A 14232-nucleotide genomic window follows, 5' to 3' on the forward strand; every position below is an offset into this window, starting at 1 on the left:
CAGTGGATTGATTTGGGTTCTTTCTGCCCCACCTCCTTTCTGAGCAGACTGACAGCTGTGCAAATGGCATCTCTTCCTGTGTGTTTCCTTTTCCCACAGACAAGGCTATAGTTGTGGAAGGAAATTTATGCAAAAAGAAACATAAAAAATCAAACCAAACCAACCACCCTTTCAACCCCCCCACGTCTTCTTCAGACAAATGTTAGCACAAAGTAGAAATGGATTTCCTGTACCAAGTACTTCTGAGAATTTCAGAAGTTCTACGTTGTGTATCATGAGACATGCCAGGGGATGTGAGGGGAAAGCAAAAGTGAATATTGTCTTACAGAGACATTCAGAGGGATTCCTCGGGCTTTCCCCAAAGAAGTTTCCAACACAAAAAACTCCACATGTTCAGAACTTTGACTTAACTCTGGGTCAAATTAGCAAACCAACACAGAATTTTATTGTAACCTAAATTTCCATGGGAAAGCTCTAGCATTTTCTTCAGTTCTGGTTTTAAGGTAATTCCTCCTTATTTCGTCACTGATTTATCTAAATATGATCAAATCCCTTAAATTCGCTGGTTGGCTTGGACACTAGTTGAATTATTATAGCACATTAAAAAGACTGATTCTGAAGCAACAAATCTTTGCCTTTTTTAAACCAGTAGGCCCCATTTTTGACAAACATAAAAAATCTTAGGCCATTTTCTTGGTTGTTACTTGAAGTTCTAAAAATAAATTAAACGTCATTGAAAAACAAAGAAAATAAAGTACTTTTTCCAAGCTACACCTAGTTTTCTGCGAGATTGACAAAGTCCCCCTTGGTGGGTGGAGTGAATCACTGGTATGAAACATGTTGAATAATTGCCTATTTCACTACATTTAGTAGCCAGCATAATCAAGGCAATATTTTGTTCTAGAATATCTATTGCTTTCCTTCTAATTACAGAAGTAATATTTGTTAATGCAGATAATTCAGCAACCACAGAAAAATACAAAGGAAATAAAATCACTTAATGGGGTATTCTTCCACACAAAAATAAATGTTAGCATTTTGATGCACACTATTCCTGTTATTTTTCTGTGCGTGTGTCTGTGTGTGTGTGTGTGTGTGTGTGTGTGCATTGCATTTTAGATGCTCTTGTACTGTTTATAACCAATAAACTTGAACGATTCCCTTATGCAAGGCCCTGTTCAATTACACAATTTACATAAATCATCTCACTTATATTTTGATTGCTTTCTTTTCAATCAGATCTATATCTGTATCTATCATCTATCTATATCTATCATCTATCTATCTATCATCTATCTCCATTCTTCAACAACTTGATTTTTAAGAACTTCATAGTATCCCATTGCCTGAATGTATTCCAGTTTACCCTAATTTTTAAAAAGAATCATGAATGGTTACATGTTGAGGCTGCTTTAAAATTTTCACCGTGGTAAAAAAGTGCCGTGAAGAATATCATTGTCCACAGATCTCTGGGTTAATCTCTGATGACCATGTAAGGCAGTGTTTGAAGCATGTCACCATTTCCCCCCATTTCTATGCGCTTAATTTACAGGGAGGTTGTTGAGTTTGATTCTGAAGGATATGGGCAGTATTACCCCCAAAGATATTTTGTCTATCAGCCGTCATGTATCTTGGAAACTTGTGGTTTGACAGGGGTATGCAGTGTGTGATGCCCTGTCTGGTGCAGTGTGAGCCCTGCTGCCATCAGGAAGCAAGCCAGGAGGAAGGCAGGTGAGTCTTGGTGAACCAGAGTGTTGGCTGGGTTACAGACGCAGCTACTGAGACTTAGAGACCCATCATCCCGTGGCTTCAATGACAGGTTTATTCTCCTTCATGTTAACAGCCCAGAGGTCTGAGGTCAGGCCTGGCAGGGCGTTGAAATCACTTAGCTTTTACCTTGAAGTGCAGCTGCTCCAGCTCCCGCTGTCTCGTCCACATCTAGCAAGAGGGAAAGGGAATTGTGTGCCTGGTTCTCATGAAGCCAGTCGGGAAGGCACGCACATCATTTCCTCTCCTCTCATCTGCTGGAACTTAGCTCCGTGCTCACGTACCTCAAGGGAGGCTGGTAAATGTAGTCCCCGGCTGGGTGGCCAGATGTCCAGGTGAAAGTTAGGTGACTGGATACTGGGGCCACACACCCGTCTGAGTACTCCCGGCTCCTGGGAAAGAACCGCGGAACCCAAAGTGGTGTCTCTGTCAGTGGACATGTTAAGTGATTGTGGAGCTGGTTTGCCAGGAGGAGGCCAGATTTTCAGCAATGTGACAGCCAGGAGGGAAATGTCATGGCAGAGGGAGGGCACATTGATCTGAGCCCTAGGATGTGGCCCTGGGTCCCTCATTGCCCTGCAGGACTTCCTAGCTGCCGTCGTCCTGCCCCTGCCCACCCAGAGGTAGTTCTGGGAAGAGAATCAGTTTGCTGTCCAAACACTTGGAGGGTGACCAAGGAATGGGCGCCTGCGATGGCTGTTGTCTGGACCACTCTATCTTCTCTAACAAGGCCCACAGGAGGGAAGGTGTAGGGGAGAGCTGACCTGGGTTAAGGGGTGAATCGGGAGCATCTTAGGGACAAAGTGGGAAGGGACACAGGGACTCACCTAAGATTAGCTTGGCTTGTTGGCTGCAGTGATGAGGGACCGTGTGCCAGGGTGTGGCCAGTGACAAGCTGGAACAAGCACAAAATGGGGCAGAGGTGGGGGCAGGAGTAGTGAAGGACCTGGGCTCTGGGACCTGTCCCACTAGCCATCCAAGCCCGTGGTCCTGAGCAAATCTCTAAGGCCCCTCCATCTCTTTCCTCATTTGTAGAGTGGGGTGATGTCTGTCCCACCTGGACCACAAGGCTGTTACAAAGCTTAGTACAATATACATGAAATGGCCTTGAAAACTGCAGAGCACCCTTCACTTAGGGGTGTTATGTCAGGATTAAGGGCATTTTACTGGGGAGAGACTTCCCTGGAGGACCGATGGAGTGAGTCATCCTAATGATCTAGTAGGAACCAGGAGTTCTGAATGACTCTTGAAGACAGGAGAGTCTGGCAGGCAGAATGACTTGCCAGATGACCTTGCTTGAGTGACTATTACCTGTCAGGTGCAGTGTTTAACCCCCGGGGTCAGATGGCCCAGAGATGTCAGAGGCCTTTGGACCTTAGTAACCAGCACCATTTGCTGACACCTTTACATCTGTGAGACCTGGTACTAAGCTCATCATAATCTTGCTTCACTCTCGCAGCTACTCTGGGAGTGGGCATTACTGCTTCTTCCATTTACAGGGGTGGAAAGCGAGCCTTGAAGGTGGGACACTTCATGGGTTGGAACAGCAGAGGCCTGCACGTACACCCCCCAAATGCTCCAAGGTACGTTCTCAGTCACCTCGTCTACTGTTGCAGAGAGCAAAGCAGTGAACATCACAGTGCGGACAGCATGTCATATCCCCTTATGAAACTTCCTGTTGAACGAGTTTTGTAGAGTGGTTATTACTCCCGACTAGGTCACTCTACAGTCTGGGAAAGGGTTACTACCCCAGTGAAGTAACACATTCACTGTGGGTGCAGATGTTATAGTCCTGTCAGGATGTATTTTATGACCTCAAGTATGGTGGCTGCATGTACACCAGGTTGTGTTTGAGATATCTCTTCGGGCAGTTTCAGGATAATTGTAATTATCAGAGAAGCAAAAAGATTTATTTCAAGTTTGGCTCCCTCAGCCTGGCTGGAAAGGCCTTAATTGGCAGGACCAATGGGCAGAAGTTCTGCCACACATCAGGGACTTGCATTTATTTATTTATTTACATTTTTGGCTGCGTTGCGTCTTCATTGCTGCATGCGGGCTTTCTCTAGTCGTGGTGAGCAGTGGCTTCTCTTGTTGCAGAGCACGGCCTCTAGGCGCACGGGCTTCAGTAGTTGTGGCATGCAGGCTCAGTAGTTGTGGCGCACGGGCATAGTTGCTCCGCGGCATGTGGGATCTTCCCAGACCGGGGAACAAACCCGTGTCCCCTGCACTGGCAGGTGGATCCTTAACCCCTGCGCCACCAGGGAAGCCCCAAAGAGCAGTGACTTCTAACCATCAGTGTACCTTCCATTGGAATACCTGCTCCCAAGAGGGGAGAAAATCCTGTGATTCCATTCTGTGCAGACACTCCTGGCCATTCCTTGGTTCAGAGGACATTCTCGGGGGCTGTGCAGCTGGCTGGCTGAGAAAGCTGCCATTCCGCTGCCTTCCCTTGCAAAGTGCACAGCTCTGATGGGGACCTCTGTGCTCAGTGGGGTGAGGGAATGAATGCTTGTTAGCAGAGTAACTGCTTTTAGATTTTCTAGATTCTAGACTAGAGGCATCTTTTCGGAAATAATCTCTCTGAAAGCTTTTACAGAAAACATTACTGCCTTTAAAAGTAGGATAATGTGGAGGGTGGGACTGTAGGCCAAATCACTTTGGGCTCAGACAAGTCCGAATGCACACGCTGGAAGTACTTGTTAAGAGTTCAGCAGGTGAGCACAACCTGGCCCTATTTGAAGGACTCTGTGCAGCCCACTCACCTGGCTGACATGGGACCCCAGGGGCACAGCAGTAGGGGCTGGCCCACGTGCTGCAGAAGCTGTAAGAAGCGTGAAGCAGCAGAGGAGGAGCAGCTGCCAGTGTCTGACCAGCGTGGGCTCAGGGACCACTTTCAGTGTCTGACTAGAGATGGGCCCCAGCACTTGAAACTTGGAGATGACAACCGGTTTGCTTTACCTTAACTCCACGTGCAGGCTCAGGCCTTGAAGACAAAGGAAATGAGGTAAGATACATGAAGTACTTAACAGTCCCTGGTATAAAGGTTAACTTTTTCCTAAGGGATACAAGCTTCCATAAATTCCTAAGAATAATCGACACAAACTAAGTTCCAAAGGGGCTTTTAACCTTTAAACTAAGGGGATCGTGAAAGATATAAAAATAAGGCTCCCTATATTTCCACTTTAAAAGACAGTAAACATAGTATATTCTGTTCAGGAAGCATTTTATTGTTGCTCCAAGTTTAAGAACTTTCACTTTTAGGAAATCAACACTTTTAGAGCATCTCCCGCATCACTTTGCTCAGCTTCTGAATCTTCGTTTTTGCAGACATATCAACATATTTCTCTCCAATACGGACAATCATTCCACCCATGATTGATGGATCAATCTAGGAAAGAAAATAGGTTGGAAATGTGAAAACACATTGACATTTCATTAATCAAAAAGAAAGATGAAAAAGTGCTCTGAAAAGTCTACGTGCTACATAACTGTAAGCGGTAACAATTATATCTAGAAAATGACAAGTCAAATTGTGAATGGACTCAATAATCATTTATATTGAATATAACTATGAAGGTTCTACTATAGGCAAGTTTTTACATAATCAAATCTAATTTTCCACTTTCTATAGCCATTTTAGGTGTCAAACAACCTGAGGAAACGTACCGTACGTAATTAAAAACCTACCTTAACTTCCAATTTCAATACTTGGCCTTTACTTAGGAAGCTCTTCAGGACTGTTTTTAATTCGGTAAGAGTGGCTTCATCTAAAGGCTAAAAAAGAACAAAACCATCCTTTAAATTTAGATAAAGCAAAACAGAAAGTTACTATAGTTGAAGGAGAGAAAAAACATCCCTCTGGCAACGTATCACCAAGACAGGCCTTGTGAATTCCTCTCTTAGATATCTGAGGACCCATCCTGGAGTTGTGCCACAATGGTCACTCATCAATGCTGGTGTCGGGGTGTGCAAAGACCCTGCCTCACAAGAACACATGGGCAGCTCACACTGGGAGGTTAGGTTCACTTACTGCCCATCTCTGCTCCATGGTACTAGCAGTACAACTTAGAAGTAACGATTAGGGGAAAAACCTGAAGTTTATAATGCCCGAGGATGCAGGCCTCTCCTCCGCGCAGCTCCCCCGGGTGCAGCCTGAGTCTATTATTCCCTTGGATGAAAAGCTGCAGTTTGACCTGGGATCTGCGGGTACCAGGAGCTCTGGCATGCCGCTCCACTCTCTGCAGCTCACAGAGAGCCTGGGCAGGCGGCTGGCTCCTGAAGTCAGTACAGCTCTGTAATCTTGTTCCTACAGAACAAGTGCCCTGACCATCCAGACAGTGTTCTCTCCTTTTTGCCCCAACTTTTACCCCCGATTGGGTGAGAACGGCAAATGTTGCTGAAGGAGCGGCATTTCACCTGTCACAAATCCTACCTCCCAACCCACACACCCAAGAGTCCAAAAGCTAGCAAAGAAGCCTTTAAGCTCTGCAAAGATCCGACAGTGTCTCTTGGAGGGTGGTGGTGGGGAAGTCTATCAGTGCTCCATCAATCATTCGCTGAGGCTCTGAGGTTAGAGAACTCAGAAGTATACGCCCCACCTTCCATTCAGACACATGCTGCGTGCTAAGCACCCGTGTGTGCCAGGCATTTTATACCACCATCTCCTTTAACCTGGACAACTCCGGGAGGTCAGGAGTTACTGTTCCCATTTTACGTGTGGGAGAACTGAGGCTCACGGTGGTTAACAAGAACTCACCTGGGCAGGAGGGATAAATTGGGAGACTGGGATAAACATATACACACACACACACATATATATATATATATATATATATATATATATATATATATATATATACCTATAAAAAATAGGTAACTAGTAAGAAACTAGTGTATAGCATAGGGAACTCTACTCAATACTCTGTCATGCCCTATATGGGAACAGAATCTAAAAAAGAGTGGATATATGTATAACCGATTCACTTTGCTGTACACCTGAAACTAACACAACATTGTAAATCAACTATACTCCAATAAAAATTAATTAAAAAAAAAAAAGAACCCACCTAAGGTCCCACCAGCAAGTGAGGACTAGTGCCAATATTTGAAATCAGTCTATTTCTAAAGTCTGTGCCCCTAGTCATTAATCAAGGTGTGTATGTATGTGTATATATATATATATATTTAAGGGTGGAAATTATTTACCCGGGAGACTCAATGTCAAAAACATTAGCATCAGCTGGTTCTAAGAAACTTACAAAATCATGTCCTTGTAATCACTGAAGAATGACCTGCACCAGTGCTTGGCCATGGGGATGGCATGACCATCTGGCCAGGGAAGCCTGGTCTGAGCTCTATGGTCAAGGAGAACCAGTGCAGTCACGGTGGGCTCCGGAGAACATTTGAGCTATGTTGACTCTCAGCCAGGAATGTGCTTTGGGGGCACCAACTACTGAACTACAAATGTACGAATAGGTACTATGTGCTAAAATGTCTCCTTCAAGTTATGCTCTTTTGGAGAGTTAGAATATCTTTTCAACACTAGAAATGTTAATCTAGGTGAGGTCAGGTGCTGCGTACCCCAAGTAAATCTACCACGCTCTACTGAAAATTAAGCCCCACAGACTGTTTCCCTACCTTGACTGAACTACAGTGGGAAGAGAATACATACTTAAGACAACAACAACAAAATTAATTCTGGGGAGGTAGTGCAGATTAAGGAACACGGACTTCTGAGAGAGAGGCCTGGGTTCAAATCCTAGTTCCACATTCTGTGACCTCGAGCAAGCAACTTATTCCCCTGGGCTTCAGTTTCCTCACCGGTAAAATGAAGATAGTAACACTTCTGCTTCACACAGACCTTTGATATTAAAATAAAGCACCCAGAATAGTGTAGGTTTCAAAATTCAGTCCACTTCAGCGAGCCAGTAAGACCAAAGGGCCCTTCCGCCTTACCCCTTCCCACTCACCACCGCAAAAGATTAGACACGCATTTCAGTAAACTACGTAGTGTGATATTTACAAAATAACTTAAACCTTAATGGAACATAAACCAGTATTTCCCGACACATTTTTAACTCAATCTACACTCTTTATGAATAATCACTGGTTAGGGAAGCACCAAGAAGACACGCTGGCTCTTGCAAAGCAGAGGTTCACAGAAGCTGGTATAAATGAAGCAAACCACCCAAGTGCCAAGCCGCCTGTCCCGATTTCTTGATTTTAGCCTTTTTCTTTTTGTTCTGCAAAATGTGACACAGGGGATGTCAAGGCAAATGCAGCAGCAACAGCCCATCACCTACAGATGCGGTGGTAACTGTGCAAGACACTTCTCCCCGGTGGACGCTCATCATGGTGGAAAAGGCAGAAATGACCCCAGCGGTGTTGTTCAAGCGACCATTTTCAGCAAGCAAACCTGGGAAAGTAAAGGTATTTCACTTAAATCAGGTCATTCATGAAGCATTATATTCACCTCGAACGCAAACTTAGATTTGTGGCCTTAAAATTCAATGTCATTTAAGAATGTGAATGGAGAAGACGCAACTTATTTAAAAAGAATATGCAATGTTCAAAAAAAAAAAAACTGAACAAACAAGGATTTAAATTTGTAAGGGTGTGTGTGTCTTACATGGATTTGCAGTAGATTTCTTGATACAGCTTTCAATCTGATTTTCAGGTTTATGCCACAGATACCAGTGTTGGCCATAAATCCTGAAATTAACACGCTGTCTATATTCACTACATGCTTTCTTTGAATTCTGAGTGATCATGGTATTTGAAAAGCAACTCAAATGTACCAAAGAATGCAAATGTCTTCAAGGACAGGGGCACAGCCACTGGTTACAAACCATTTTCTTGGTATGAGTCCCACTGGTCTCGTCCATGGGTTGAAACTGTGCAATCAGACATTCTTGCATCTTAATATCCTTTAGACAATGCTCCTCAAACTTTAACGCCCAAACAATTCATTTGGGGAGCCAGTTAAGATGTAGATTGTGACTCAGCAGGTTGGGGGAGACCAAGATTCCTCACTGCCGAAAGGCAGGCGGTGCTGGGGCTCCTGGCCCATGCAGGACAGTTTCAGTAGCAGAATTTTCAGAGACTTCAATAAAAAACATCTAATACTTACTGATCAGGTTGGACGTGAGGGGAGAAAACTTCTCCTTTGCTGTCATGTCATTTAGGCTTTTCATTTTAATGGAACGCTTTACAAAGGGATTCATGACAGAAGCAGCCATTTTGGGTTCCTTCAAGATTTGCTAAAAGTACCAAAAAATAACTTCTTAAACTCTTTAGGCAATAAATGATCCTAGCTGCCGTACACATACGTTCTGATGAATCATATATTTCATAAATAAAATTAGCACTCTCAAAGCACATGAAGGGAAGTTTACAATCACAAAATTTTCTTTGCTTTTAAGATGATTTTACACAGGATACAGTATTTCTTGAAAATACTTAAAACCACTTTAATGAAGTTTCTTACATTTATTTTTGCCTTTCAAGAGAGATTAAAGAAAACCTAAGCAGCCAAAAGATTCAATTCACCACCTATTTTAATGTACCTACTATGGGTAATACTCTAGTTTTTCCCATGCTAAGAGGGCGCTAATGATGCCCACACTCAAGTGTAGACCTGACAGTGATCACGTGCAGCTTCCAGCACTCTGCACCCCGGAGTGTCAGGCCAGAGCTCCAGCAAACCAACGGCTGTTTCCATTTGGGCATCTTTCAGTCATGCACCTCTATTAGCCCCTCAACCCCTCTGTCAGCACCCTCTCCTGGGCTCCTGGACAATTTCTGTCTCTGATCCTAGCTACCTGCCTACACTGCCATCTAATGCTAAAACTTCAACTTGAGCGACCCCAAAGAAACAATATTTTTCCATAAAAACTGCTAGCTTATACAAACTACAAGCATTCTGGAGTTGGAGCCATACAGTTTTTCATGTTTCTTATCTGTTTTTGCTGCATCACCCTTGGACAGTTAGTGACACCTGGGCAGCATATTTTCCTCTCAGTGCCAAGAAATGGCTGATTTTCTTTTATAAAGAGTCTTAAGGTAATGGCCTCCTCTGTATGTCTCCACATCTTAACCGACTTCAAGTTTTAATTAAACCCCATTCTAACGTCCACAAGCCAGCCACTGGCCCCTTGGCGAACACCGGTGCTCAGGTCTAAAGTGGGTGCGTGGGACGAGCAGCGGGCAGTCACCGTCACCTCCCGAAAGCCTGTGTGTGACCCTGTCTGCTCCTGCTACCCGTCCCCCGAGTGTCTCCAACAGTAAGTATGATTCTGTGAGGGTCAGAACAGTTGACGGTACCAACTGAGATCAAAAGCGTTATCTGCAGAGATAGATGGACGAAGGGAGGAAAACAGAGCTAAAATTACTGTCTGTTAGGACAAAAGTTCCCACAAAAGCTCAAAATGAAAAAACGAACAAAACTTATTGTTCTATACAACTAGTCTGTGAAGGTTTTTATCCCCTCTAACAAACAGTAAGATTAAAAAAAAAAATCTTTAGAAGTTGTTTAAAAATTATAAGAAATTCTTAAAACATAAAATCAAAAAAAAGAACACAACTTTCTCTGGAGAGATTATATACTAGCTGTACATCCCCCTTCTTTAATGCAGAACTTACTGCCAGAGGTGGGAACTAGAAAGTACTGTACTGTATAGAGTACAGTATCTTTATTTCAAGCCCGGGATGTGAGTGAAATTGCAGCCCTCTGTCTCCTGTTGCTGACGCCCCTTCTGCTCTACCATCTCCCACCTCCTCTCCCTCCTCCAGTCAGTAGCTCTTCTTGCCTGTTCACTCGATGCCAGCCCCTGGATGCCAGCTGTTGCACTGTACTACTGTACTTTTCAAGGTACTCTAAGGTTAAAAATGTTCTGTTTTTTGTTTGTTAGTTTTTATATATTTGTGTGAAAAGTATTATAAACCTACTATAGTACAGTGCTATACAGCCAATTGTGTTAGTTGGGTACCTAGGCTAACTTTGTTGGACCTATGAACGTGCTCTTGGAACGGAACTCGTTTTTATGTAGGGGACTTACTGTAAAAGGAGCAGGGGAAGAAACAAAATGTGTTAACTAGAAAACTCAGGGGAAACTGCAGTGGGGATTCTTCTATTTAAGTTACACTGTAGGCTTTTGTTAATTCAGTTCATTTACTCTTCTTTTCATGTTTAAAAAACACATAAAAATAAACTTTCCCCTGTAGCCTTGTGGTCTTTGCCAGTTCTCTATTATCGTCATGAAACTCTTGCACCTTCACTAATTTTGCTGCCCAGCATGCTCTGCTCATTTTCTCCTCACAAAAGGCTTCATAAGGAAAATAAATTCCCAGTTAAACAAAATCATAATATATTCTAAAGACTGTTTGGAAATACCTGGAAATACAAGCAAAGATTATCAAGGTGACTTTTTAATTCTCTTTTGAAATGACAATGTTTCTTAAATTACCATCTTAAATTTAGATTTTCTATTTCTTCTCTGAGCCCCAAATCTTGGTTCCTAATATTAATATCCTTACCTGCGTCAGTTTGTACCTATTATACAATAGGTTCAGAACGATAATACCCAGTATTATTACTATCAACATCATTACAGAAAATATGCTTTTCCTTTTTCTTGCAACTCTTTCTCTTAGGATACACCTCATTAGGGATGCAGAGTCAAATATCTAAGCAAAATATATACAACGAGAACTTAATAAGTAATGAACAGGAAAGGCTACTTACTGCTACTCTCAACAATTCCTTTTCTACTTGTTCCAGTTTATTCTGTTTAGATGCAGCAGAATAAAGAGCAGTGGCATAGCGACCTTCGATACCGTATACCTGAACAGGTGGCTTTAAAAACAAGGGTGGAGGAGGGGAGGAAGCGAAAAGGAAAATCAGTTAAGACAATACTACGGTATCAATAGCAGAAAGAAATATTTATAATTTTAAAAATACATCTTTTATAGCACAAAACAGTTTAAATATGTCATCAAAGAGCTATCCTGAATGACAAGTCTCAAAATGAGGGATGTTTCCTTGGCCAGGTCACTCTATCTGTGACCTTCCAATTTCTCACCTTAAAACGAGAGGTTTAGGAAACTTGGTGTCTGAAGTCCCCTTCTGCTCTATCTATAATTCAACTATGTTAATTATGAGATGAGCTTAGGATTCCTTTGAATTCAATAACTACTTAATTCCAAGTTTGGGAGGTTTTAAACACTGATAGAAGGCAGTTTTGAACATGTTAGAACCAGGCAAACAGGTGTTTATGAAACATACACAAGCATACTTTTATACATTTCAGAGTAATACTGCAAATATCCCTTACAGAGCTCCATAAATGTTCAGTTTAATGGAGCCCTTTAGCAATTTACTAAGTGCCTGAGGCTTGAATTATTTTTTACAATGAACCACTGGCTTTTAAAACCACACTACCATCAATGTATGACTACATATGCTTAGTGGTACTGTGTGATTGTAGTGGAAAAGCTTAGGCTTTGGATGAGATTTAGTTTCAGTCCAGCTTTAAGACTAAGCTGAAGGGCTTCCCTGGTGGCACAGTGGTTGGGAGTCCACCTGCCGATGCAGGGAACACGGGTTCGTGCCCCGGTCCGGGAGGATCCCACACGCCGCGGAGCAGCTGGGCCCGCGCGTCCGGAGCCTGTGCTCCACAGCGGGAGAGGCCACAACAGTGAGAGGCCTGTATACTGCCAAAAAAAAAAAAAAAAAAAAGAAAAAAGACTAAGCTGAATAACCTTGGGCAAGTTTTCCCAAAGTCTGTTTCCTTTTTTGTAAAATGGGAAGACCCGCTACCTCCCATCACTGTTATCGGGTTTTAAGAAATTCTCCTACTTAAAGGTTATGCACGGGCCTGTCCCACGGCAGGCATTCAACATTATTCCGTCCCCTAGCCCCTCCACCCCCATCATATTTGGGGAACCACAGATCATGCAGAAAGGTTTAGGGGTAACTATACAAAATCCATGCCCCTAAGTGTACGGCTGTCTGATTCACACACATTCATCTGCTTTACAATCACAAAAGACATACCCTCACAAGCTTGGCAAACGGCCTGACCACAGATGTACTGAAGCATCGCACCTTTAAAACAAAGAGAGAGTAGATCCAAATGAGACTACTTAAAGGGTTTCTGCAGTTAAACCTGCAATAATAAACAGTAAACATGACTTCTAGATGATTCGCTTCTCATGTTTCCTTGTATCATCACGTAGATTACATGAGGGTGAGCTGCTCTTTATTACCTAGGAGTAAATTTCCCCACTGGAAATCATTCCAGGTTGCTTGGGAAATTGCTTTTCTACTTCTAACTTCCTGGTTTCCTAGGAGTAGGCTAAGGCAAGCACACCACTGAGAGAGGAAACACTAAGTTTGGTGAAATGTGTCTTCCAAAAATGTTAACAAGATTTTCGGCATTTATATTACCACCCTCGAGCATGATTTTAATAAAAAGTGGGAGGATTCCAGGCATGATCTGCAAGAGATGGACCTTCTTAGAATCCAAATGCTATCTGAAAATACAGACGAATTCTTTGGGTACTCCAGCCGTCTGATGTGAGAACAGGCCCTAGTACCTTGTCTAGCAAAATACTACCTTGATATTGTTGAGATGGTATCTTGTCTATCAAGAGTTGGAATCCAGAGTTTAAAAGGCACCTGCAAAGGCACAGGTCACCTTCAGATAATTCCAGCTCTAAATGTACTATACCGGTTGTGAGGGTTAAAAGACTTTATAACACTTATGGAAAACTTACGGAAGCTGTACGCTGTCATGATATGTAAAGCATCATGTAATATAAAGAGCACGAATTTTCTTTCCAACTCTGTGGATTCGAATCTCAGCTCTACCCCTTATTGGCTGACAAGCCAAGGACGAGTCATTTTAACTTTTCGGCCTCACTTTTTTATTAAAACGTGAAATGTGTTTTTACAAATATTCCTTAGCATTACTGGTGACCCCAGCCAGGTGTGACCACCACAACATAGAGAGATCCCCCTTCACCTGTGCCCTTCAAACCAGCTGCTTCTCGAGGCTGTGCTCACAGGACGCCAAGGTAGGACACGCGCAGCCCCAAGCCCACCGGCCCGCGCGCATCCCGAGGGGAAAGCGGGCCTGCCCAGGCAGCCTGGCGTCGCCCCCCACTCGCCTGGCCCCGCGACCTTGAACGGCGGCCACGCTCCCCAGCTGTGGCCTGGAACCGTGCAACTTAGGGGTCTGGTACGAGTCACCCCAGGAGGGCTTCTCCCGCTGGCTTTCAGGACCTCCGTTCTCTCACCTGCAGGGAGAGCCCAGACACTACCGGCGCTGCCATCTTCTCCTGGCGGCTGTAGGTCAAACCAGAGTTGGCAAAAGCGACCAAGAGCGCACGCGTGCGTCAGCGTAGCCGCTCGGCCTGCTGGGAAATGTAGGCGTAGGTCGTCAGGCCGCATGCGTAGGGATCTCC

General features: G+C 43.6%; 1 protein-coding gene across 1 annotated transcript; it reads right to left on the bottom strand.

Moving 5' to 3' along the window:
- Positions 1–4973: 4973 nt before the first annotated feature.
- ATP5PO (ATP synthase peripheral stalk subunit OSCP) lies at positions 4974–14176 on the bottom strand. Its single transcript, XM_004264533.3, has 7 exons — positions 14065–14176; positions 12821–12871; positions 11510–11620; positions 8897–9026; positions 8070–8182; positions 5455–5541; positions 4974–5155 (listed from the first exon to the last, which is right to left on the bottom strand). The coding sequence occupies exons 1-7, from the start codon at positions 14098–14100 to the stop codon at positions 5042–5044; spliced, it is 642 nt and encodes a 213-aa protein (XP_004264581.1). The 5' UTR covers positions 14101–14176; the 3' UTR covers positions 4974–5041.
- Between the last annotated feature and the right edge of the window lie 56 nt (positions 14177–14232).

This window comes from Orcinus orca, chromosome 5, assembly GCF_937001465.1.
Source record: "Orcinus orca chromosome 5, mOrcOrc1.1, whole genome shotgun sequence".
Classification (NCBI taxonomy): domain Eukaryota; kingdom Metazoa; phylum Chordata; class Mammalia; order Artiodactyla; family Delphinidae; genus Orcinus; species Orcinus orca.